The 27,945-nt window shown below is 39.0% G+C and overlaps 1 protein-coding gene across 1 annotated transcript; it reads right to left on the reverse strand.

Moving 5' to 3' along the window:
• Positions 1-5,342: 5,342 nt before the first annotated feature.
• IL26 (interleukin 26) lies at positions 5,343-27,810 on the reverse strand. The gene is given in 5 exon segments (XM_036866937.1): positions 5,343-5,429; positions 5,517-5,582; positions 27,191-27,350; positions 27,508-27,554; positions 27,640-27,810. Coding segments are annotated over 5 exon segments (531 nt in total).
• Positions 27,811-27,945: the final 135 nt, after the last annotated feature.

Raw genomic sequence — 27,945 nt, forward strand, 5'->3', positions numbered from 1 at the left:
ACACAAAACAATGCCATTTGAGAACAGGTGGGAAAACGAAGCTGTTTACTGGAGAAGAGATTAGGTGGGAGGAGATGATGAAGCTGAGATGGAAACAAAAGGAAATGATGGATGTCTGCAAATATTTAATGTGTGGCTGCATCAGCTGATATCCATTCTCCCACCACTCACAGTATGGAACCCTCAGTTTTTAGCTGGATGCATGGCTACCCCAAATAAAGGCTGCATTTTCCACCTTCTTTGCAGCTGGGTGTGACTCTAAGTTCTGGCCCTGGTCTGTGCACATACAGGGTGTATGTAACTTCCAGCTTGAACCTTTGAGTCTCCCCTCCCCCAACATACCTCCTAAGTAACCCACCTGTCCTATGGAAGATGGGTCACAATTACTCTAAACCCCAAGTTTTGGAACTAGGAAAAATATATGACAAATTTCAGGAGGGTAGATTTCAGATCAATATAAATAATTGTCTGATAGGCAAGATCATTTGGAGAGAGAGGGGGCTTTTCCAGGAGGTAGTCTTCCTTAACTGTAAGTGGTCAAGCATACGCTAGATGGGAACAGTGTTATAAAGAAGGTTCCAGTATAACATGCAAAGTTGACAATGCGCTCTTATTGTTCCTTTCAAATTATGAGATTCTATGCTCCTATGAAGTCCAAATTTCAAGGCATTTCTCTGTTGGCCCAAAGGAGATACTAGAATCTCACTGAAGTTTATTTTTCTGAGTCCTGGTTTACTACAAATCCGTAGAAAATGTAAAACCCTAGAGTCATCCTAGGCTATTTCCTCAGCACGAATCCCTCCTCAACCAGTTGGTCACTGAATTTTATCAGTTTTACCTCCTAAATATCTCCCAAATCCATTTCCCTTCTCCAGCCTCACAGCCATTGTTTTTTTTCCATCATTCCATTCCAAAAATACTTCCTGAATGCTTGCTATATGACAGCACCATGCTAAGCACTGAGGACATGATGCTGAATAAGACTCAGTCTGTGTCTTCAAGGAAGAGATAAGGAAGCAAATAGAGAGTTACAATACGATGTGGTAAATGTTATGCTGTGCAAGAGACATAGAACACAGCTTGGGAGTTGGGGCTGGGAGGAGGGATCAAGGAAGGCTTCCTGGAAGAGGCAACACCTGAGCAGAGTCTTCAAGGCTAAATTACCTCAAACTTCACCTCCTTAGTGCAGTGTGTCCGACCTCCACCCCGCTGCACCTTCTACATAGCTCCTTTATTGCTTATATTTTACCATGTGATTGTTTACCTTCCTATCTCCCTTCCTAGATCCTAAATTGCTAAAAGAAGCTATGAGTTTTATTGATAATTATGACCTCAGCCACGACCACACGACTAGCAGATAGTAAGCATTCAGTAAATGTTTCCAGAATTGATTGGTTTTCATTTTAGTTTTTAGTTAACAACTCTTAGCCCTAGAGAAGGAATCGATTCTCCTGACTTCTTAGGCTGTGTGGTCCACAGCACAGTTCTGCATCTGCTTTTGAGAGTTTCTGCTGCCCTTCTGCTCAGCCTGACTGAGCTTTCGCTTTTTGTTCCTTCCACCGTGTGTACATCTGACCTCTCGTGAAGCCTCCTTAACCGTGACTTGCATAGCTTCCCTCCCTGGGAAGCCGCGTGGACCGTGGCTACCTGGACAGAGACTGCTCTCCTGGAGGGCTGACAGGACAGGAGCAGGGCTGTGCTGCCATCCCAGCATCCCCTGTGGAGAGCCATAGTCATCGGCCCCATGGAATGACTGACTGGGTGAGCGTGCTTTCATACCTCCATCTCTGGAAACAATGACAGGAGCTCTGAAACCTGTTTGAAACCTAAACATCGTGGCTTGACTTCTTCTAAACTGGTCTCTGTGGGTAGGTTAAAATGATCAAGTTCGAATTTCCAACTATTTCTCTAAGTTGGAGCAGAATGAGGCAGTGGAAATTCATTACAATGCAGTGTTTCCCAGTTTCTGAAGCACACCCCGCCTGGGTTTCGCAAGATGATTCTACGTGGTACACTTGTGAACATGTTTTAGTTAAGAACATATTTGTTTAAGTTGAATGACCTATTTGAATAGTCATATATGTATTTACAGTTACCTCTTATTTGGGGCAAGTAAAAAAGTATGCTGATTTAAATTCTTTGTTAATGTAAATAATAACATAGATGTTCTTAGAGGACTTGGGTTGGAAAGCATTGTTATCTCACAGTCTTCAAGTTTCATGCCAACCAGTGAAGATTATGGCAGCAGAAATACCAGAGCTGAAAGAAACCTTGGAGGCTATCTAATCCAATTTACTACTTTATTCACTTAACAAACATTTATTGGGCACTTACCATGTATAAGGAGCAGAACTGCAGTGAATCCGAGAGGGACAGTCTAGTGGGAGAAACAGATATTAAATCTACAGAAGAATTATAATTATGACAGGTTCTGTGAAGTAAAGAGTGTATGAAACCATTAACAACAGGATGATGTTTCAATAAAATCGTAAAGGTTCAGGAGAAATGAAGCAGGCAGAGCAGGGCTCGGGGTAGTGGGGGCAGGTGGTGGGAGAGAAGAGAGTGTGTGAGGTCCTTTGAGGGCACGTGTCTGGAGTAAAGAAAGACCTCAGTCCCCCACTCTGCAGGTATCTGTACAGATCACCCGTGGTAGCTAATTTCAATCAGGATCCATTCAGAAACGGAGGCCCAGGAAGTGAATTAGCCTGACATTGGTCACACATCCTAAGAGCAGCAGGGCCAAGGCCTCGGTCCATTCTCTCAAGAGTTCACACATTCACCGTGTGCTGATGTAGTGCCCTGCGTCCAGACCCTGATCTGGATGCTGGGGACCCTCCAGAGAACAGAACAGACAAAAGTCCTGCCCCGCAGAGCCTATATTCTGACATGGTGGAGACAGTCAATAAACAAACAAGTCAGTACAAGCACGTCGGTGCGAGAGAAGTGTTTAGAGAAAAGTGATGGGGAAGGAGGTTGATGCTTTGTATGGATGACCTGAAGGAAGTAGGGACGAATCGGGTGTCTGGACCACACTGAGGGCTGTTTCCACCACTCCACACTACTCACTGGTTCTCAGGCTCCTTCTGCCCTCCCTGTGTTAGGAGCAGATTCAATGCCCTTAACTCTAATTATCTGCTGTCAGACAAAACATTTTAATAGGAAACATAGTCTCCTAGGTATGATCCAGGAGGGATCTGCTAGAAGGAATCTCCCCCTATGAATGCTGAATGGCTTGGGGATTATAGAGCATCTCGTGGGTGTTTGGGGTTGTGCCGCCATTTCCCAAAATGCAGCCACCTCTGGCTCTGGTAAAGTCCAGAGTGGGACCTGTAATCAGAGGGAAGCTTTCACCCTGAGCCCACAGTGACCCCACCAAACACGGTTTCCTCCCTGTGCACAAGGATAACAGCTTCTCCCTTCTTAACTGCCTTTTCAGAATACCAGTCTTTACTCAAACACACTAAGACGACGCTTTTTCCTTTGGTATCTGAAAACAGTTTGTGAATAGGCACCAGCACGTGGATGTTGGTTTTCTGCTCGGTGATGATGTTTAAGTTCCTATCGTGCTTCAGCAGCCTTTTGACTCTTCTGGGCAAACGGAAGAATTTGGGAAACGATCCAACAAATAAAAATATTAAATTCAATCACCCCAAAGTACTGCGGAACACAGATGAAATTTTATCCCTAAGGACCTGAAGTTGGCAAATGAGCATTTCACAGCGCCTCTAATACCCGGCGTCCCTAAGTAATGGAACACCTAAGAATGCTTTGTAACCAAGATGGAGACTCCCAGCTCTGTGGAAGTACAGCACAAACTCAGCTGTGAGGGTGCCTGATCCTGGAAATCACCGAGGGCCCTGAAAGTGGGGCAATGAGAGGCCGTGGGTGCACCACTTCCTCTCAGGTCCAGGGGAGAGCCAGGGGGTAGATTCCTGATCCCCAAGATGCCAGCTCTTCCAGATGTTTCTCAACAAAGAAGGCTGCCCCATTACTGATGGCCTAGGAGCCTGCACTGGGAAGCCCTAAATCAACAGCACGAAAAGAAGACAGAGTCCCCCAGTCTCCCCATCGCCAATCCCCTCCACTCACCACACCTTTCCCTGACTGTGGATTTGTCTAACAATGAGGTCCCCAGTAGGATAAGACATGGGGCCACGGAGTGTTGATGGGGAAGGCAGAATAGAGAAGAGGCAGAGAACACAGAGGTAATTTTGGACTATGAGATAAACCAAGAGAGGATAGTCGCAGGTGAACAGACTAATGACCATGCGATTGAAAAGAAGAACTGGATGGTGGGAAAGCAAGGTAGAGAGGAGGTTCCAAGGATGAAATCCACAAAGGCCTTCAGGAAGTCCCGCCTATTCATATCACAAAACACCAAGTCCTGGTGTTGTCTGTGTGCAGCAGAGGCACCATGGGTGCTTTGTGGAAGCGAACTGGCCATCACACAAATTGCTGTCTGAAACTGCCCATGCCTACAATGCCGAGGCAGGATCCGTTTAATGCAAAACAATGGTCAGGCAATATGACTCATTCAACTGAAGGGCTAGCTGTGTGGGTTAGGTTTTTAGATAGTAAGGAAAGTTTCCTGTGGTTGACTCTGAGCTGCCGTTCAGACTTCTATTTGGCCTCTACCAACTTTCTTAATTGTATGACACCCGGAAGGAACATAATCACGCTTCGGGCATCATTCCAACTTGGTTCCTTGTAGTCTGTGTAGCTTGGGTTATCTGTCAAAGGCGTTTCTAGTAAACCATTCCAAGCAGTTAGTTTGCATGTGTGTCCTACTTGATCTGATCTGGTAGTTACCCATTGTACTCAATGAAATTCTAGCATACTGTCCTAAAAAGGACATCCAGGAGAAAGAAACACAGCTTATTTCATTAAAATCAAAATCTATTAGGGGCTAAGTTCACACTGGGCATAATTAATAATCATCAAGCCCTTAAGTAGACAATAATCATATACACGGCATCTATGTAAATCTCAATAACATTATATTGTATCCCAGAAATCTGTCATTTTCTATGCACAAATATTACATGATTTAATTCTGATTATACACCTTTAGATTAAACTTATGCAATGCACTTAGGAATGACAAAACATGTTCAGGATGAAAACATTCTTTGAAAATACAGAAAATGTGCATATTAGTGACAACATACTTACCTCCAAAATTTTATTACATTAAATTCCTCTAGTCTATTCTGAATCATCTAACCTGCTGTTAGTACTATGTACAAAATTTTAAAAAGGAAATACACTGCTTTAAATTGATTTCTGGTTGTTCTCATTATATTTCAAAATAACAGTCAAATCAATCCACTTGGCTTCTTGCATTACTTAACGCTTTCCAGGAATTGTTTAATCCAGGAAAGAAGAATATCCAGTTCACTGATGGCTTTGTAGATTCCTTTCTTTCCAATCTGCAGATAAAGTGGAAATATTAGAAGCAGAAATATTTCACATTTTAAAAAACAAAGCATTCAAAGACAAGAATTTGGAATACTTACCTCATAAAATTTTCTTTTCATCCTGGTAATGGATTTCATTTCTCTAGCTGATGAAGCACAGGAAAACTAAGAAATCAGAAGTAAATACAGAAAGTATTGTTGAAAAAGGGCTAATAATATTCACTCTTCCATTCACTCAACCAACATTTTTTGAGCAGGTATAATGTGCTGGGCATGATATACACTGGCAAATAAATAGTACCTTGTCTCTATCCTCACAGAGCTTATAGTTTCACGGGGGAGAGAGATGATAAATAAGAAAAGAAATGGGGGCCTCCCTGGTGGCGCAGTGGTTGAGAGTCTGCCTGCCAAGGCAGGGGACACGGGTTCGAGCCCTGGTCTGGGAGGATCCCACATGCCGCGGAGCAATTGGGCCCGTGAGCCACAACTACTGAGCCTGCGCGTCTGGAGCCTGTGCTCCGCAACAGGAGAGGCCGCGATAGTGAGAGGCCCGCGCACCGCGATGAAGAGTGGCCCCCACTTGCCGCAGCTAGAGAAAGCCCTCGCACAGAAACGAAGACCCAACACAGCCATAAATAAATAAATAAATAAATAAATTTATAAAATAAAAAAAAAGAAAACAAATGAAAAATTAAAATTTCCAAATTACAATTAAAGCTGTGTTTGTAATGCATAAATTCTATGATAGGAATTTACAGAAATGAGCTGCTTTCAATTGGGTGATCAGAGATGGTTCTTTCAAGGAATGACATTTAAATTAAGATCTGGAAAAGGAGAAGGAGCCAGCTATATGAGGAAGTGAAGAAAGAAAATAGGGGTTTGGGGAGGATGCACAGGAGAGAATAACTCAGGTAACCTGAGTGAAAGGTGTGCAAATGTCCTGAGGCAGGAAAGACCTAGTGCTTTCCAGAAACTGAAAGAAAGAAAGCACGGCTGGAGCAAGAGAGATATGGGAAGCATAGGAGATGTGAGAATGACAAGAAAAAAGTTTACTTTTTGAAAAATCACCCTGGCTGTTATATACATTGCACAGTACAATATTCAGGTGTTGATTGCCAGGAGAAAGCACCAGGAAATTAATATTAGTTTCTAAATTAGGAGGAGGAGCAAACTAATGTCTTGAGAAGATGGCTTGTACCTTGGCGGGGGGGTGGAAACTGCCAGTCTCCTCTGAGGAGGTGAATTTTCAAACCCCATCTGAGCACAAGAGTTGCTTAGGAGTCAAGTAGGAGGAAATTCTTCATCATCTTTTTTTCTCCCACAAATTTCCATAAGGTTAAATAGAGAAAAGGGAAGGGAAGAAAAAGGTGAAAGTGTCTAATTTATCTACTTAGCTTTTACTCATAAAACCTTAGCGCTGGAATTGACCAAGGACATTATATGGTTCAATTCTTCTCAATTTACATAAAAGGAAACCAAGGCCCAAGGTGTTCCAGGATGTCCTGTCCTCGTGATGAAATAATGTCAGTGCATCAATAAAGATAATACGTAATTAAAACTAGAGAAATGGAAGCAGTTAAATGACAACACCTATTAAAACAAATAAAACACGGCCAACATCAACCCACAGGTCCCTTTAGACCAGAACACAGAGGAGAAGAGGGGACGGGGGAGGGGCAACATTCAGGTCTTTCTCTTATCAAGGGAAAATAACTGAAATGATTTGACAGTTATCTCCTGAATGCTGTTGCAGGGGCCTAAAGGTGGTGATGTTGTCATGACTCTGCCCAAATGGGGATCCTACCTTCAGGTCAGACGTCGCGTAGGAAGAGATTCTTCTTGTGAAAGGGGCTTTCATGATGAGGCACAGAAGAGCTGCAGACACAGAATACTCGGGTGAAAGTTTAGTCTGCAGGACTCACAAGTGCTGGACCTCCCTGTGATAAGAGCCGTGAATTTTTTTTTTTACCATCTTTATTGGAGTATAAGTGCTTTACAATGTTGTGTTAGTTTCTGCTGTATAACAAAGTGAATCAGCTATATGTATATATATATCCCCGTATCCCCTCCCTCCCACCCTCCCTATCCCACCCCTCTAGGTGGTCACAAAGCACCGAGCTGATCTCCCTGTGCTATGCGGCTGCTTCCCACTAGCCATCCATTTCACATGTGGTAGTGTATATATGTCCATGCCACTCTCTCACTTCGTCCCAGCTTCCCCTCCCACCCTCCCCGGGTCCTCAAGTCCATTCTCTACATCTGCATCTTTATCCCTGTCCTGCCCCTAGGTTCTTCAGAACCATTTTTTTTTAGATTCCATATATATGCGTTAGCATACGGTATTTGTTTTCCTCTTTCTGACTTACTTAGCTCTGTACAACAGACTCTAGGTCCATCCGCCTCACTACAAATCACTCAGTTTCGTTCCTTTTTATGAAGAGTCGTGAATTAAGAGGACACTTCCTCCCACACCAGATCCTGTGAGGCAAAAACAATGCATGACAGATCCAGGACAATGGCAGCCAGTGTCAGAGCATACTGTCAGAAGGAATTCATTCCTTCATTAAACAAGCATCCATGAAGTACCTACTAAGTGTCCAATCGTGTGCTAGGCACTCAAGACATAACAACGAGCAAAACAGAGTTAGTAAATAGAATAGTGGTGGACAGGAAAATCAACAAAATATAAGATCCATATTAGAAGATAAAAAATCCAGCAGTTCCAGGAGCTTCCTTTTTATCCCAATTCCCCTTCATGCGACGACAGAACTACTATGAAGATTGTTAGATAAAAATAATAGCAGTCAACATGTATTTTGTTAGTATTATGTATCAGGCACTGATCTGAAGGCTTTAGTTATATTAACTCATTCAGTCCTCACAACAACCCTATGAGGTAAGTACTATTTTTATCCTCATTTTATAGATTAGGAAAGCAAAACATAGAAGTTAAAATTCTGCCTATTTTCACATAGTAAGTAGCAGAGCTGAGATCTGAAGTATTCTGACTCCAGAGTCCAGGGGAAATTTTGGAAATGCCTCTAAAAGACTAAGCTGATTGGCAGAGAGAGACACAGAGAGAGAGAGAGAGAGAGAGAGAGAGATTTCAACCTGAAAATGGACAATGAGATAATAAACAAAAGAAGAAATCCTCTGTGTGTTTGTGTGTGTGTGTGCGTTTCCCTTTGTTCATTTGTTTTTCAGATTGGAACTGCAAAAGCAAATTCTAGAAACACCAAGTCTAGTTCCAACCAAGTAGAGTAGCTATGGAAAAAACTTAGAGAATTCTGCCCATTATATTTTAAATGGAGAGTTTGATTAGATGCTAAATCCTTCTAGTCAGAAATTATCTAATATAAAAGTAGTTGGCCCAAATCTTGCAACTGGGAAAACAAAGAGGACTTCACAAAGAGAATCATTACTTGCTAATTCCAATACACTCGATCAAAGTTCTTAGATGCAAAGATCAATCACAAAGCACCAAATAAGCAAGTCACAGGGCATAATATCAAATATGCTTGTGTTGGGGTTTAAAGATTTCACACAGGAAGTGGGAGACCAAAGAAGTCAAGCAAATTCTGGACGTTACAGAAGCTGAATATCATGAAGGCATTCCTGCTGACTAGGTTCTCTGCCCAGAGAACTTGGGTCTGCAGTGTCTCCCATAGCAGGGTGGGAAGTACAAGAAAGGCTTCTGACTTCATCTAAGGTACAAGCTACCCTAAGAAGAGCAAGGAGAGTAGAAAAGGAGAAAAACAAGGTCGGGCAAAAAAACAAACAAAAAAAAATCAAAACAAAACAAAAAATCACTTAACAGTGCCAGTGTTGCCACCAGAGCTCCACGGGTTTATGGGATGCTTTCTAGCACCTTGAGCTCCATTTACTATAAATGACTCCTAGTAAAGATCTGATGCAAGAGGTTTTCATTTTCCTTGCTGTTGTAAATATGTCTACAGACCCAGTAGGACAGCCTGATTTTACTGCTGTAATCTAGATTGCTTTGCTTGGAAGGAGGAATGTATGAAAGAAAGATTTCCTTTACCTTATATTTCAGTGTATATAGTTCCATTTGCTGAAAACAGAATGCACAACCAAAGGGCAGCAGTTTTATTCTAAGAATGGCTGAATGATTTGACAAACTCAACCAAAGCAGACACGATCTAGACTAGAGGCAATTTATTAGTAGGGCTGGAATAACCAGAGACAGGCTCAAAAAAAAAAAAAATTGTGAGGTAGTCATGGAATAACAAACACAAGGCAACAGGCTAATCATTCATCATTAAGTCAATACATTTTTATTGCATGCTTACTATACGCTAGGCATGCAATAGTGTCTCTGCCCACATAGCAGAGATTTATTTAATTTATAAAAGTAATTTTCATGCTGAAAATTGCCTTGGGGCACAAGGGATCGCTCATAATCTACTGACAGTGAAGCAAAATTACAATACTAAGTGATAAATGCTGTGATTTAAAACAAACAAACAAACTGCTCTGGCGACAAAGCAGAGGCAACCCAACTGTGGGATGCCAGAAGACTTCCAGAAGGAGAAAACAAGTGAGTTGCATCTTGAAGGGTGACTAAGATGGAGTGGGAGAAGCAGAAAGAAGGGATGAGTAGGCAGAGGAGGCACCATGCTCCAAGGCTGGAGAGAGCAGAGATGATTTACACACCCTTTGGGTCTCAGCTGAAATCCTCAGATTCAATTATCTATGATATGGTCCCCAACCTCCGGCCCTCAACATCCTCTTGTTTGCTTCCTTCATGGCACCTATCACAATCTGAGAGTTGCTGAAACTGGCTGAGAGCATTCTCAAGGAGTTCTGTACAGAAAGAGATATTATCTATCAATTTTTGTTGAATCCCCAGCTTCTGGAATAGTGTTAGCAATACTAGATAATCAGTAAGTGTTTCTTGAATGAATCAGTCAATGAATGAAATGCAAGCATCAGCTATGGCTTTGGGGCTTGCAAAGCCCACTGGTTTTAATAATAGTTTGAAGCATATCCTGGGCGTTAGTGAGCACTGTTTAAAACAATTGGATTAAATAAATAAATACAATCCTTAGATCTGCATCCCCATTATCCTCAATGTGTTTGAAAAATCATGCAAACTTGTATTGTGTATTATAACTAAAGCAAAAATGGATAATTCCTCTCCACTGATAATTCTGAGGAAATGAAATACTTAGGCCAGGGAGTGGATAGCTACACAAGGCATAGTCTCTCACCCTGTATTCTCATGAATAACAAACTCAAATCCTTTCTACAAAGAGTTTTATTATACTATAGCCTTTTATGAATATATACAGTATTCTCACAACCACTGGAGGAATGTAAAACCATACATAAGATCTTATATATATATATATTTTTTAGCCTCGGCATACAACTTCAGACAGGATTGTAACCATCTCTTTTTGTTTTGTTTTGTTTTGTTTGGGGATTTTGTTTAGTTAACCTTAATAGTTAAGATAGGTCCTACTCTGGCCTTGGTTTTCTGAAACTTTCTTTCCCCCATATTGCAAATAACAGATAAGGATTCAGATTAAAGATTAAATTAACTTAATTTTACTATATGACAGTGGATGTAGAGTTTTAAGCAAATCTTATTTACTTTTTGCAGTTTTTTCCTGTGAGGTCTTACAAATATTATCTGAGGTGCATTTAAAATAACAGGTGAGAAAATTATATCAGGGTAGCCTGTTTTGAAAATAGATTTATAAAAATTAGTTTAGCAAAAAATGGACACCAGGACATCGACACAAAAGTACTGAGACCATAAATGTTCATAGGAAAGCTGGAAGTAAAATTTAAAACTCAGCATTATTGGAAGAAAGCAGGACTATATTTGCAACCAAGGAGGCTGCATGAAAGGAGGAAAAAATGACTAAACGATTAGCCAGTGCTTTTCCTCAAAACCAAGTTCATAATCAGACATTTAATTAAAAGATAATTACAGATATTCAATATCTGAGTAAATGTGTATCAGGAGAGTTTACAAAACATCATCCTATTTCTATACTCTGTATAACTGAATCGTCTGATATAAAGTATATATAATCTCACCTACCTACAGTAATCTTAGAACCTCATAAAACATTTCTCCATGTTCCAATCATAGGAAAAAATCTAGAAAGAGTTTCTAAATACCTTAAATACAAACATATACTAGGGTAAGCATAACTTCATTGCTGATTTTTAAAAATTCTCAGCATAATAATCATTCATCAGAATGAGTCCATGCATCGATGTTAACTAGACTTATTGTGGTGATTATTCTGCAATTGATACAAATATCAAGTCATTGTGTTGTATACCTGAAACTAATATGATGTTATATGTCAATTATACCTCAATTTAAAAAAAGAATGAATCCATGCAATTTTGCACATGAAATGGTAGAGTTATGCCCCATAATTTTGACAGAAAAGTTATATATCATTAACCAAGGAATGAATTTGTCAGAAAAGAGATTCTATAATATTATAATTAGAAAATATACTTACCAAGATTAAAACCAACGATTCACAAATGATCTCTTTATCTTTCAGTTAAAGTAATACCATAAATAAAACACTTACATTAGGCACTAAAAATGTATTTGATTGTTTAAGAGAACCACTCCTTAGTTGGAAAAAAGAGGACATGAGAACTGAAAAGCCTAAAATATTTACTGAGTTTGCCAACCCCTGCTCTAGATAGTTTCCTGAGTCTGCCCCGCCTGGTCTTACTGTACCCCAAGGTTCTCACTGCTGGGACCCTAGTAACTGACCAGAGATTATCTACAAAGAACATTTTATTTTTTCTGTAACCTCCTCTTCAAAATTAGGGCTATAGTGGGTGAAGTGAACAGTGCTATACTGTTGAACTTAATGAGATAAAAAGAAAAAGAGAAGGAAGGGAAGGAGGAAGGGAGGGAGGAAGAGAGACCACCAGAGTAGAGAGGAAGAAATAGGAATTTTTAAATGTAACTTCTAAGAAAGATAGTGATAGAATATTCTAAGTTTGAATATTCTAAGAATGTGCACTTTAATTCTGGTAATTTTTTTTTTTAAAGAACAGCACAGTTAATGTTACTATTTATAAAGAAGACATAAGGATGTGTACTCATAAACATAAAATTAACTAGTACTTTTCCAATGTGAGTTGAATAGTTATCTAAATTTAACATCATCTTCCAATTTATACAGGAAGATTTGTTCGGTTCTTGTAGAATAAACGGATCTTAAGTGCTAAACATTAAGAGGTTCTTAAAAAAAAAAAAAAGAAGAGAACCACTCCTTTGGAAATTGTTGAGAAAATGTAATTGGAAGAAAATTAGTGTTCTGTGTGTGGAAAGCAATAAGAAAAGACAGTGACAATTTTACAGAACTACTATGTTTGGCGCTTTGATATATTATCTTATTTAATTCTTCTAACAACAGCAAGATGAGATTATTGGTATTGCTGAAAACAGGTTTAGGACTTTGCAATTAATGAAAGAATAAAACAGAGTTCGTCTCACTTCCTACTTCTGTTTTTATCAGTTCAATCAATTGTAATTTTTAAAATATTTGAAATTACAAGGATAAACAATTGGCAGTGCTTCACAACTTGATAAGCTAGTTGCAACTGAGGATACAAATTATTTATCAAACATCCTACAGGAATTGGAGACACAACTATTCTATTTGCCAATACTTACCAGACTTTAAAATTAATTACATACAATTAATGTAAAGAAATGGAGCTCTTTAATTACCAATTACTATTCAGGCTCTCAAAATGTTAATTAAAGTAAATGATGAAATCTTGAAAGCTAATGTAATTTTTTTCAGTTTCAACTTTGATCACTAGCAATTAGGCAAATTATTTTATGAATTCAACTAAGCAACTATTAAGTTCCCTTTCAAGTCTGAGAGTATTTGAGTTCTATAAGAATCTTTAGGGCTTCCCTGGTGGTGCAGTGGTTGAGAATCTGCCTGCTAATGCAGGGGACACGGGTTCGAGCCCTGGTCTGGGAAGATCCCACATGCCGCGGAGCAACTGGGCCCGTGAGCCACAATTGCTGAGCCTGCGCGTCTGGAGCCTGCGCGTCTGGAGCCTGTGCTCCGCAACAAGAGAGGCCGCGATAGTGAGAGGCCCGCGCACCGCGATGAAGAGTGGCCCCCGCACTGCGATGAAGAAAGAGTGGCCCCCGCTTGCCACAACTAGAGAAAGCCCTCGCACAGAAACGAAGACCCAACACAACCAAAAAAAAAAAAAAAAGAATCTTTAAAATGCCTTCTAACATATACCAACTTTCCAAATACCATTAGGGCAAATACCATGGCTAACAAAGATTAAAAATGAATATGTTTATGTTACCCATAACTTTTTTTCTTTGAACAGTTATACACCTGAATTACCCAAATCAGACTAGTTTTTTTTAATTTTTCTTTTATATTGGAGTATAGTTGATTAACAATGTTGTGTTAGTTTCAGGTGTACAACAAAGTGATTCAATTATACATGTATCTATTCTTTTTCAAATTCTTTTCCCAATTAGATTGTTACAGAATACTGAGCAGAGTTCCCTGTGCTATACAGGTTAACCATTTTATTCTTTTTTTTGTTTTTCAGGATTTAAGCACAGATCTGTGTGACTTTATATATTTATTTTTTTGGCCGCACCCTGCCTGTGGCATGTGGGATCTTAGTTCCCTGACCAGGGATCAAACCTGTGCACCCTGCATTGGGAGTGTGGAAATACGTAATATTTTATTAGGTGCTGCAAAATTCTTAGAATGTTCTCAGAAACAATAAGATGACATTCAAATACAGTGGTACTGGGATTCCAGACCTTGGGGTCTATCACGAAAGTTACTGTAGTTTTGTATCTTAAGAGTGGCTCGAGAAGATGCCAGTCTTAGTGGACTTATAAAGAAATTCCAAAGGCAGGTAGCTTATAGAATCAGAAAGACTGCTCAAGAATAAAAAAATAATTTAAATCCATGAGTTAATAATGAAACTAAGAGAAAATAACAACTCATTGATCACCCTGGAAGAATGTTAGAAAATCAATCCCTTATATTCAAAAGTGGTAAATAAAGAAAAAGAATTACATGTTTATTCTGCCTTTCTTATACGATAAGTTCCTCAGGACAGCCAAATAGTAAGGGGTAAGTTCTCTTTACAGAATTATCCCCACTTATAAATAAAGTAGGCATAATAGAATTTTAAAAGCATCATTTTTCAGTTTTATGAATTAATAGATCAAAACAATAATTATCAATGACTGCTAACATAGAAATAGAGGCCATATAGTGCATTCTAGAAGCTAAAAGAAAGATTGATCATGTTAAGTAGGAAAGGGGAAAATATTAAAAAGACCAAATTCAGACTTCTAGAGATAAAAACTACAATGTCTAAGATGAAAAATATATTGAATGGGACTAAAGCAGATTAGATACTACAAAATAAAAGGTTTATAAACTTGATGATGTAGCAATAGAAACTATCCACAATGAAACACAGAAAAACATTGAAAAAAACACAGAATCAGTGAGCTGTGGGACAATTACCAATGGCCTAATGTATATGAAATTAGAATTTCAAGAATAGAAGAGATAGAAGGAGGTACAGAAAAATTTTTTTCTGAAAAAATAATGGCCAAAAACTTCCAAATTTGATGAAAACTATAAACTCACAGACAGAAGAATTTCAATTGACTCCAAGCACAAAAAGCATGAAGAAAACAAACCAACGCACATTATAATTAAATTGCTTTAAACAAGTAATAAAGAGAAAATCTTTAAAAAGAAAGAAAGCCAGAAAAAAAAGATACGACATAAGAATAAAGATAAGAATGGGAGAAGATTTCTTGTCAGAAACAAGCCTGGAGACAATGGGGCAACACCATTAAAGTATTGAAAAAAAAACTATCAACCCCAAATTCTATATTCAGAAAAAATATATTTAAAAAATAAAGAGGAAAAAAAGGCTTTTTTTCTGACATAAAAAACTGAATGTATTCATCACCAGTAGAACTGTACTACAAGATCTGTTAAAGGACAAATGCTGGAGAGGATGCGGAGAAAAGGGAACCCTCCTACACTGCTGGTGGGAATGCAAATTGGTGCAGCCACTGTGGAAAATAGCATGGAGGTTCCTCAAAAAACTAAAAATAGAGTTACCATGCGATCCAGCAATCCCACTCCTGGGCATATATCTGGAGAAAACTCTAATTTGAAAAGATACATGCACCCCTATGTTCATAGCAGCACTATTCACGATAACCAAGACATGGAAACAATCCATTTTTTTTTTAATGGGCGAAATATTTGAACAGATGCTTCACCAAAGACAATATATAGGTGGTAACTAGGTAAATCAAGAGATGGTCAACCTCATTAATGATTAGGGAAATGCAAATTGAAAACACAATGTAATACCACTACACTCCAGCTAGACTGGCTAACGTTTTTAAACACTGACCATATGAAGTGATAGCAAGGATACTGAGCAATTTTAACTCCCACACACTACTGGTAGAAATGTAAAATGATTCAACCACTTTGGAAAACAGTTTAGCTGTTTCTTACATAGTTAAACCTACACCTAACTTATGATCCAGCCATTCCACTCCTAGGTGTTCACCCAAGACAAATGAAAATATCTCTCCAAACAAAGACTTGTATATAAATATTAATAGCAGCTGTATTTGTGATAGTGAAAAACTGGGAAAAAAAAAAACCAAATAGCCATCAATATATGAATAGATAAATTGTGGTATATCATTACAATGGAATACTACTTGGCAGTGAAAAAGGGAGAAGTAATTGATACACTCAGTAACATGAATGAATCTCAAAATAATTATGCTGGGTGGAAGAAGTCAGACATTAAAGAGTATAACACATACATAGATTTTCCTCAATTTACGACTGGGTTAAGTTCTGATAAACTTATTGTTAGTTGAAAATATTGTAAGTCAAAAATGCATTTAATACTCCTAACCTTCCAAACATCAGCTTAGCTTAGCCTACCTTGAAAGTGCTCAGAACACTTACATTGGCCTACAATTGAGAAAAATCATCTAACACAAGCCTATTTTATGATAAAATGTTGAATATCTCATGTAATTTATTGAACACTGTAATGAAAGTGAAAAACAGAATAGTTGTCTGGGTACAGAATGGTTGTAAGTGAATCGGTTGTTTATCCTCATGATCACATGGATGACTGAGAGCCGTGGCTCACTACCACTGCCCAGCCTCAAAGCTTTTTCTTTTTGTTCTCATAGTGGATGACACCACCATCCAGCCAGCTCCCCAGCTGGAAACCTTAGGCTCATCCCAGTCTGCTCCCCTCCTCAGACTCCCCTCGCCCTTCCCTGTGGCTCTAGTGTGCATACTTTAGTCCAGGCACATTATTGCAATGTTCTGTTCATTGTTTCCTTTGCCTCAGGTCTCACCCCGACCTACACCCCTCTCCATTCACCAAAGAGGTCTTTCTAAAACAGAGTATTTAATCAAGCCATGCCTTTCAGTGGCTTTTCATTCTCTTCAGTATGTAATCCAAACTCCTTAGCCAGGTTTACCATGTCTTTCTTACTCTGGCCCCTATCGGCATCTCCTGGCCAAAGTCTAAACTACAAGCCTGCCCTTTAAGTTCCCCAAGCCACATTCACACACTCATACACATACATTCATATTCAATTACTTGCAACTTCCTGAATATGGTATGTTGTTTTATACCATCAAGGTTTTATTCAAGTTTCTCCCCTTGCCATTCCTGCCCGTTATTCCCCAGGAAATTAAATTCGATCATCACATCTTCTAATAGCACTATTTGTGTCTATCCCCACATACACCCCAAGCCTCAGAGCAGGTAGAATTATTAACTACTTCTTCCTTTGCACTTCCCCAGTGACTTTGTCAGACAGAAAACTCAGCATGAGCACATGTCACATTTCATGATTCACTAAACTTCTTTGTTTACATCTCTCTCCCCAAAAGAGCATAAGCTCTGGAGAGCAGGGACCAAATCATCCTGGTCTCTCTTACCCTAGCACCTAAGACAGGACCTAGACAATATACAGTTAAACCAAACTGCTGTAAGCCAAGTTGAAAAAAGTCAATTTCCAAAATTTACTTGTTTCTTTTAGTCATTTAGTTTCAATTGACTGGGTTTTCCTTTTGTCTTTATAACACCAATTTTTGTCTGTTTCAGTTCCTTTCTTCCTCATGAAAAAAATATACTCATAAGAAAAAACCATTCATTTACTAATCATGAACCACCCTGTACCATTGTGCAGTTATGTCCCACACATGAGAGCCCAGTTTAAGAAAGTGTTCCATTCATTGTAACATGGTCATGCAAGGCTATATCCTTTTTCTACTTTGCATAAAGGTACCCTATAAGCTAAGGATGGTCCTGGTCATAAATAATATACTAATGAAAAATTCTTGAATAATTATGGCACAGACTGCTAATTATTGGCCAAAATTTATTTCCTCTTCTTCCTAGCCATAAGCTAGACTATGTTTCCCAGGATTCCTTGCAGTTACTGTGGCCAGGTGACTAGTTCTTGCCAATAGAATATGACCAGAATGATATGTGTCATTTTGGGAGCCAGGCTTATAAGAAGATGATATGTCTTCTTCCTGCTCTCATCCCCCATTGCCTGACTAAACGCAAAAGGCCTAAGGAATGACAGAGCTGCAATGTGGAAGGCCCCTGGATCTCTGATTCATGATGTGGAGGAAAGTGACCTCATCCAGAAACATTCCAAATGGAATTTTACATGAGTGAGAAATAAAGTTCTAAAATGTGAAGCCACTGAAATTTGTGGGCATATTTGTTACAGCAATTAGTGTCTCTCTGATATTGAAGTTGGTATATATACTTGAATGTGTTCTTGACTTTGGAAAATTCTTACAAATGCATTCTTCCCATATATAAGAGTATATTAATGTTAAATATGTACATAAGAATTCTGCATGTTCAAAAAGATTCAGTTTTTATGACTCTTCTTTATTTCCCCAGCCCCCCTTCTCTCTGCTACTCAGTCTCCCATTCCAAAGGTAGGAATCTGGAACTGAGACAAATTAGAATATTTCTTAAAATGAAGGAATTCTTCCACACAAAGACAAAAGCCAGTAAACTAAAGCCAAAGAAGTAAAAGAAATGATGGATTCAAAAAGTTGGTCTTTTGGTAAATTAGCTATTTAGCAAATTGACTTAGAGCAGGTACATGAAATATTCTGAAAATATGTTTGGGGAAAGGAAAGATGGGGGAGGGAGGAAGGAAGAAGAGGGGAATGGAAGAAGGAAGGGAAGGAAACCCTTGGTCTCAGACACTCGATGGCTACCCATCAACTGTAAATCCACAAACCCTCAAAGTGTGGATAATTATTTATTTCCTTGCCTTCAGCACATAGTAATAAGTGGCACACTGCTATGTGGAAAAAAATAAATGAGGGGAGAAAAACAGGGCGGTTTACTTGCCATGGACATTTTAACTTTGTGTTTGAATTTTTTTTCATAAATTTATTTATTTTATTTATTTATTTTTGGCTGCGTTGGGTCTGCGTTGCTACGTGCGGACTTTCTCTAGTAGTGGCGAGCGGGGGCTACTCTTCGTTGTGTGCGGGCTTCTCCTTGCAGTGGCTTCTCTTGTTGCGGAGCACGGGCTCTAGGCGCGTGGGCTTCCGTAGTTGTGGCTCGTGGGCTCTAGAGCGCAGGCTCAGTAGTTGTGGCGCACGGGCTTAGTTGCTCCGCGGCATGTGGGAGCTTCCCGGACCAGGGCTTGAACCCGTGTCCCCTGAATTGGCAGGAGGATTCTTAACCGCTGCACCACCAGGGAAGTCCCTGTATCTGAATTTTGAACTAAGAAATCTAAAGCCTAGAAATGTTCAATGGTTGATTGGTGATATTAATGTCAAAAGAGTTGTACCATTATCTATAGCCAGTAATCTTAAAGTTCCATGGGAACTACAAAATGGGGAAGAGATATTGATCAACTCTAGCTGACAACATGTGATCCACTATCTAATTCCTGGTTGCTCTAAACTTAGTTTTCTTCTCTGGTGATACAAGACAACCTCCACCAAGAATAACTCAGATATAACCCAGGTTATACCCCCAAGGTAATGAGATTTGGTAATAAATTACATGAGCATTCCATCACTGGAATTGTAATATCTCCCCAACCCTAATAATACCAACGAAGTCCAACGTCAGTGTTAAAGAAGGAATTTAGTACTTTGCTCTTGTGAGTAAGTGAAAAATTCCGCCTAGTTCAACATATAATCAACAAATTCTATTAGGTAAAATAGGGCTGATGATATGAAAATTTTTATTATCACAAAGTAAAATATCTTTACATCTTCAGCAGAGTAATATTTTTTTTAACAGTTCTGGATGTCCATTAAAAAGTATCACCAGAAATAAAACATCCACATAGAATCAGAGTATTTTAAAAATACTATATACAATTTATAAAGAGGCTGTAGTAATCCTTACTCCTTAATATTTTCTTCAATTATTAAGATATAAAATAAATAATTGTTGGATTCTCTAAGTTACAGAAAGCAATTTGTATCATAGATTTTGCTGGTTTTGCTATTTACAAGTTTTTGGGGGGGGTGGTTTTCAGAAGAGCAAACACCACTGCTTATGGTGGGCATAAATTCAAATCCCAAGTAAGTGAACACATTAAACAAATTACTATATGCCAAAATTCTGTATGTAAGTTAACTGTCTAGAGCTCTGGAAGCAACATCATAAATGCAACGCTGGTTTTTTAATCAACCCCTCAGAATCCTATTTATCCTAAAGCATCACATAACCAAAGCATTATTCTAGAATTCTGGGTCCTGGAAACAGGGGCTGGGCCATTTCCTCCTGTTTCCAGATCATGGAAGAAGCCTTGGACCAGTTTTGAAATGTGTCGAGGTTCTGCAGAAATAGAACCTGCAGAACTTGGGGCCCCTCTCAAAGTCCCTCCTTCTTGAAAACTTACCTGATCCATCCAGACTCTAGCATTTCTGCTCTGAAACCCCAGAGCTTTGCTAGTACTAATATTATGCTGCTTTTCCTTTCTTCCTCTTGTTATAATTGTTTGTGAAGTTACCTTGCCATCCCCTTCCTTCTGCCTAGAGCCCTCCTGCCAACACGCACACACACACACACACACACACACACACTGCAGAACTCCTAGAGGGTAAAGTCTGTGTTACTCATTTTTCCCACAATACCCCAAATAGCAAGGGCAACAGGGGAAATACAAAAAGTGTTCATTATTTTCTATGTATTGGCTGTTTCTATATTGACTATATTTAGTGTCCCTTTTTGACTAAGAAAATATCACATCTCAGAATAGTCCAACGAGAGCAGCAGAGAGAGGGAAGATGAGCAACATTCTCATGAATATTTTCTTCATTATTAATCATTTTAAAATATTTTCGGGCTTCCCTGGTGGCGCAGTGGTTGAGAGTCTGCCTGCCAGTGCAGGGGACACAGGTTCGAGCCCTAGTCTGGGAAGATCCCACATGCTGCGGAGCAGCTGGCCCCGTGAGCCACAACTACTGAGCCTGCGCGTCTGGAGCCTGTGCTCCGCAACAAGAGAGGCCGCGATAGTGAGAGGCCCGCGCACCGCGATGAAGAGTGGCCCCCGCTTGCCACAACTAGAGAAAGCCCTTGCACAGAAAGCGAAGACCCAACACAGCCATAAATAAATAAATAAATAAATTTAAAATATTTTCCTCGTTAGTGTTTTCTTATTAAGATGTTCTTTTTCAAAAACTCTTCATGGACACATCTTTCAAATTATTTCATAAGTTATTTTTTCCTGAAATATTGTTTATGGAAACATGCTTCATGAATATAAATATAGTCAATGATTATATTCATTTTTTAAAAAAACAGTTAATTAGATATAAAGTTGTTAACTAGGTAACTAAAAGGGTAAAGAGAAACATCATAGAGGTAGTAACTGCAGGAAGCAGTTACCATCTCCAGGCTGGAGGGAACAAAGGGAAGAGGTTGAAAAAAAAATGGAAATGACAGCCATTGCTGAGAGCGACCTGTTTACCTTTTGCGGTGGAGAGTCATTCTTGACTCAGAATCAGCACATCTAGGGGGGTGTCTGCATCCAGTAAAAAATGAGATGACCCAGATTGGGTTATAGACGCTATTTCTGGTTTTATTTTTATTTTTCAACCCCAAATTCTATAGACCAATACATGGATTTAGTCTCAGAATCCATTCCTAGAAAGTCCACCCAAGTTTCAGATGGTTAGAGACACAGTATGAGAGAGGAGAGCTTTAAAGCAACCAGCAGAACCATTGGGAAGGGGGAGAAAAGTTTTCTGTAACTTGCAAAGCTTTGGTTCATTGCCATATTCAAGAATTAATTCTAGCCTGAGGTCCCTGGAATGAAGAGGGAAAAGAGAAACAATATGATAATTACACATCTGGTGGAAGGCACAGCTGCTTCTGCTTAGGAAAGCTGCCCCCATCCCTGTCTCCCCGAATTAAAGCAAATGGTCAAAAAAGAAGAAAAGAAAATATCACATGTAAATTAATGTCGCCTACTTCACATTTTATAACTTCTCCCTCCTAAACTCCGCCCCAACCACTAATTTAGAATTCCACACAGAGCAAATGCTCGGTTAATTTATATTAAACAGATACTAGTTTCTGTGGCCAAAAATATAAAATTATAATTGGCAGAAAGATTAAATGCAAGGCCTATTATTAAAATTAAACCTATTTCCCTAAAGCAATGTCTGTGGAGACTTTCTAAAACTCAGGCTAATCCTAAACTTCTTTTTTACAGTTTCACAGAGGTGGTTGGTTTACTCCAGCACATAAATGCCTTAGCTTGTGAGACAAAGTGACTGAAGTCAGCAAGGGTTGTCTTGGGGTGGGAGAATGTAAGAGGGAAAGCCCAGTTAGGTGGCGCTCGGGGTGGTTGTGCTCATATTTGGCCGCAAGGGGGAGCCAGCCGCTTTGGAAAGCCTCCACGACCAGCCTGAGAGGTACCGCCTGCTCCCATCGCGCTGCAGTCCAAGGCATTGAAAAAAGCATCTCTTGACAGATAAAGGTCCCTTCAGGAAATAACTTCTCCCAAAACAAATCAAGGAAAACCAGAGTTCCTAGATAGCTCTATGTTTTCTAAGTTTTTCATCTAGAACATTGCTTGGTTTGGGTTATAACTATTATGAAAAAGGAGAAGTAACAACTGACACTGCAGAAATACAAAGGATCATGAGAGACTACTACAAGCAACTATATGCCAATAAAATGGACAACCACAAAGAAATGGACAAATTCTTGGAAAGGTACAATTTTCCAAAACTGGTTCAGGAAGAATTAGAAAATATAAACGGACCTATCACAAGTAATAAAATTGAAACCGTAATTTAAAAACTTCCAACAAACAAAAGTCCAGGACCAGATGGCTTCATAGGCGAATTCTATCAAACATTTAGAGAAGAGCTAACACCGATCCTTCTCAAACTCTTCCAAAAAATTGCAGAGGAAGGAACACTCCCAAATTCATTCTACAAAGCCACCATCACCCTGATACCAAAACCAGAAAACGATATCACAAAAAAAGAAAATTATAGACCAATATCACTGATGAATATAGATGCAAAAATCCTGAACAAAATACTAGCAAACAGAAACCAACAGCACATTAAAAGGATCATACACCATGATCAAGTGGGATTTATGCCAGGGATGCAAGGATTCTTCAATATATGCAAATCAATCAATGTGATACACCACATTAACAAATTAAGGAATAAAAACCATATGATCAGCTCAAAGGATGCAGAAAAAGCTTTTGACAAAATTCAACACCCATTTATGATAAAAGCTCTCCAGAAAATGGGCATAGAGGGAACCTATCTCAACATAATAAAGGCCATGTATGACAAACCCACAGCAAGCATCATACTCAATGGTGAAAAACTGAAAGCATTTCCACTAAGATCAGGAACAAGACAAGGATGTCCACTCTCACCACTCTTATTCAAGATAGCTTTGGAAGTCCTAGCCACAGCAATCAGAGAAGAAAAAGAAATAAAAGGAATACAAATTGGAAAAGAAGAAGTAAAACTGTCACTGTTTGCCAATGACATGATACTATACATAGAAAATCCTAAAGATGCCACCAGAAAACTACTAGAACTAGTCAATGAATTTGGTAAGGTTGCAGTATACAAAATTAATGCACAGAAATCTCTGGCATTCTTATACACTAACAATGAAAAATCAGAAAGAGAAATTAAGGAAACACTCCCATTTACCACTGCATCAAAAAGAATAAAATACCTAGGAATAAACCTGCCTAAGGAGGTGAAAGACTTGTACTCAAAAAACTATAAAACACTGCTGAAAGAAATCAAAAATGACATAAACAGATGGAGAAATATACCATGTACTTGGATTGGAAGAATCAATATTGTGAAAATGACTATACTACCCAAAGCAATCTACAGATTCAGTGCAATCCCTATCAAACTATCAATGGCATTCTTCACAGAATTAGAACAAAAAATTTTACAATTTGTATGGAAACACAAAAGACCCCAAATAGCCAAAGCAGTCTTGAGAAAGAAAAACGGAGTTGGAGGAGTCAGGCTCCCTGACTTCAAACTATACCATAAAGCTGCAGTAATCAAGACAGTATGGTACTGGCACAAAAACAGAAATATAGATCAATAGTACAGTATTGAATGCCCAGGGACAAACCCATGCACATATGGTCACCTTATCTTTGATAAAGGAGCCAAGAGTATACAATGGAGAAAAGACAGCCTCTTCAATAAGTGGTGCTGGGAAAACTGGACAGCTACATGTAAAAGAATGAAATTAGAACATACCTAACACCATACACAAAAATAAACTCCAAATGGATTAAAAACTTAAATGTAAGACCAGACACTATAAAACTCTTAGAGGAAAACATAGGAAAAACACTCTTTGACATAAACCACAGCAAGATCTTTTTTGACCCCCCTCCTAGAGTAACGGAAATAAAAACAAAAATAAACAAATGGGACTGAATTAAACTTAAAAGCTTTTGCACAGCAAAGGAAACCATAAACAAGACAAAAAGACAGCCCTCAGAATAGGAGAAAATATTTGCAAATGAAACAAGAGACAAAGGATTAATCTCAAAAGTACACAAACAGCTCATGGAGCTCCATATCAAAAAAACAATCCAGTTAAAAAATGGGCGGAAGACCTAAACAGACATTTCACCAAGGAAGACATACAGATGGCCAAGAGGCACATGAAAAGATGCTCAACATCACTAATTATTAGAGAAATGCAAATCAAAACTGCAATGAGGTATCACCTCACGCCAGTCAGAGTGGCCATTATCAAAAAATTTAGAAACAATAAATGCTGGAAAGGGTGTGGTGAAAAGGGAACCCTCCTGCACTGTTGGTGGGAATGTAAATTGATACAGCCACTATGGAGAACAGTATGGAGGTTCCTTAAAAAACTGAAAATAGAACTACCAAATGACCCAGCAATCCCACTACTGGGCATATACCCTGAGAAAACCATAATTCAAGAAGAGTCATGTACCACAATGTTCACTGCAGCACTATTTACAATAGCCAGGACATGGAAGCAACCTAAATGTCCATGGACAGATGAATGGATAAAGAAGACGTGGCACATATATACAATGGAATATTACTCAGCCATAAAAGGAAAAAAAATTGAGTTATTTTTAGTGAGGTGGATGGACCTAGAGTCTGTCATACAGAGTGAAGTAAGTCAGAAAGAGAAAAACAAATACCGTATGCTAACACATATATATGGAATCTAAAAAAAAAGGGAAAAAATGGTACTGATGAACCTAGTTGCAGGGCAGGAATAAAGAGGTAGACATAGAGAATGGACTTGAGGACATGGGGTGGGAGGGCGAAGCTGGGGCGAAGTGAGAGTAGCATCGACGTGTATACACCACCACAAGTGAAGTATTTGGCTGGCAGCAGCCTAGCACAGGGAGATCGGCTCCGTGCTTTGCAATGACCTAGAGGGGAGGGATAGGGAGGATGGGAGGGAGGCTCAAGAGGGAGGGGATATGGGGATGTGTACGCATATGGCTGATTTGCTTTGTTGTGCAACAGAAACTAACACAGTACTGTGAAGCAATTATACTCCAATAGAGATCTATTTTTTAAAAAAAAAAAGAGAGAGACTATACTATTCACTGTCTTAATAAGATGACCTTATAAGTTAAGTATAGAATAAACCAAAGATAAGTGATGACCTTTCCATTATTTCAGGCAAGGGAACTGGCCCGGAGCATTCTCTCCGTGTTCTGCCAAGAGGTACCAGTTTGTAATTTTTATGCCTGTTGTTATTTTAAGGGAATAGGAGAGTTCATGGAAAACTATGCAACCCAAGTCCCAAACAAGGACGTAACTTAAACACAGACTAACCAAAGAGAACATAAATTTGTTGAATTTTTTTACCTAACTGAGCAGCTCACCCTCATAAAAATGCCTCTGCACTATAGACTGGAATTTGGGTTACTGAGTACTTTCATGGACCGCAAGAAAATGATGTCCTAACTCTTAAAAACTAAAACTCCACTTCCCACTGCCCAGAGTTCAAGTTTCTGTAGCCCTGGTGCCCAAGGGTAGAAAGCTCATTTCCTTCTGGCAACCCAAGGACTGTGGTATCTTCAGGAGCCCACACCCCAGTTTGTACCACCTTCAAGTACAACCACAGGAGGCTTGAGAAAGCACACTTGGAGCCCAAACAATGTCACAGAAAAGATTCAACACTTCCCACAGAGGCAAGCCAACTAATACTGCACAGATCCTGGCCTGGTTGTTTTGCTTTGTTTTGTTTTTCTATACCAATCTTTAATATTGTGGATGTTTTTACAGAAAAGTGTGGTCACTTTTACCTTCTTAATTAATTCCCCATTGCTTAGGGTGACAGCAACCACACTGCAGCATCAAATAATTTAGGTACCAAAGAAGACACACTTCTTTTTTTCATTTTGTTTTGATTGAGACTTTGCCTTATACAGGGTACAACTCTAAAAACTTATATAAAAATAAGATAAAAAATCAATCTAAAAGCTCTTATCAATATGGGAAAGAGAGGAGGTGACAGAAAGAGAGAAGAAAAGAAAGACAGAGGAAGGAAGAGAGGGAGGGAGGGAGGAGAAGAAAGAAAGAAAGAAAGAAAGAAAGAAAGAAAGAAAGAAAGAAAGAAAGAAAGAAAGAAAGAAAGAAAGAAAGAAAGAAAGAAAGAAAGAAAGAAAGAAAGAAAGAAAGAAAGAAGGAAGGAAGGAAGGAAAGAAGGAAGGAAGGAAGGAAAGAAAGAAAGAAAGAAAGAAGAAAGAAAGAGAAAGAGAGAAAAAAAGAGAGAAAGAAAGAAAATATCCTAGAATAGCATTTGGCACATAGTTGGTGCTTAAGAAATATTTGTTAAATGAATGAATGAATTAGTTGGCAATAATATAAAGAGAGAATGATTTGAAAAACTAGATATTCATTTGAGAAGCATCTCCTGTCACTTTAGCTCTCTTCAACATGTTTTCTGTGCCATTCCTTAAGAAATAATACATAGTGGCATTACAAGTTATACAGGGTTATTTGATACTGTTTCCCTGGTGATGGACTCTCCATTTGGACTACAAGCCAACAATTAGAAAACCCCTTTACCCACTCTTTGGGGTGAAGACAACTTCCTACATGCTGTTTTCTGGATAGATGTCTAGGATCAAATTCACCTTATTTGCTATGCATACTTGCACAGTGGCTCGATTTCTGCCTAAGGCTGTGAAAGTCTTCCACAAAGTGTATTTTGTTGCAAACTTGTAATTGGAGTTGACCAAAAACATCTTCCATGAAAAAGGACAGTAGTTGTTCTTGGAATCTGCCGTATTTCTATAAACAAGATAGAATAAATTGCATAAGGTAAACCATGGGTAGCTTTCGTAATATGACACTGAAGCATCCCCCGATTATTACTTCATGACCATCTGGAAAAAATAAAATGCAAGGAAATAAAAGCATCCAACAAGTAGAAACGTGAGAAAGAAAAAGACCCTCTGGCTTACCATAAATAGTTTTTTGTTTTCTTTTTTAATAACTGTACTTTTTTCACGTGATCTTCCTACAATAAAACAAAGAGAAATAAGATTTATCCAGAATTTCAAACGTCCCTTTGGTCATCATTCTAAGCAGAGCCTAATACTTACTGGAATTGTTGCTTTGAGCCTTGCTGCCTTGACATAGAGCATATCAACAGCCTGGGACAGTGTTCCCCTTAGGTAGCAACTTGCGGCGAAGGAAGATTGCTTGTGCCTGGCAATGGCAAGAGGCAGAGTGACAAACAGCGACCCAGACCTCAAAATGCAATTCACCCACATTTCCCTTCACCCCACTCTGGGCTCATGTCACTCAGGGCCAGACAGCTACTCGTGTTGGTTAGATGAGAGGATAACCTAGTTACTTTAGCCCTCAAGGTTGCCTCTCCAATGAGATGCTGTGAAAGATAACTTACA

The sequence above is a fragment of the Balaenoptera musculus genome, chromosome 10 (assembly GCF_009873245.2).
Source record: "Balaenoptera musculus isolate JJ_BM4_2016_0621 chromosome 10, mBalMus1.pri.v3, whole genome shotgun sequence".
Lineage (NCBI taxonomy): Eukaryota > Metazoa > Chordata > Mammalia > Artiodactyla > Balaenopteridae > Balaenoptera > Balaenoptera musculus.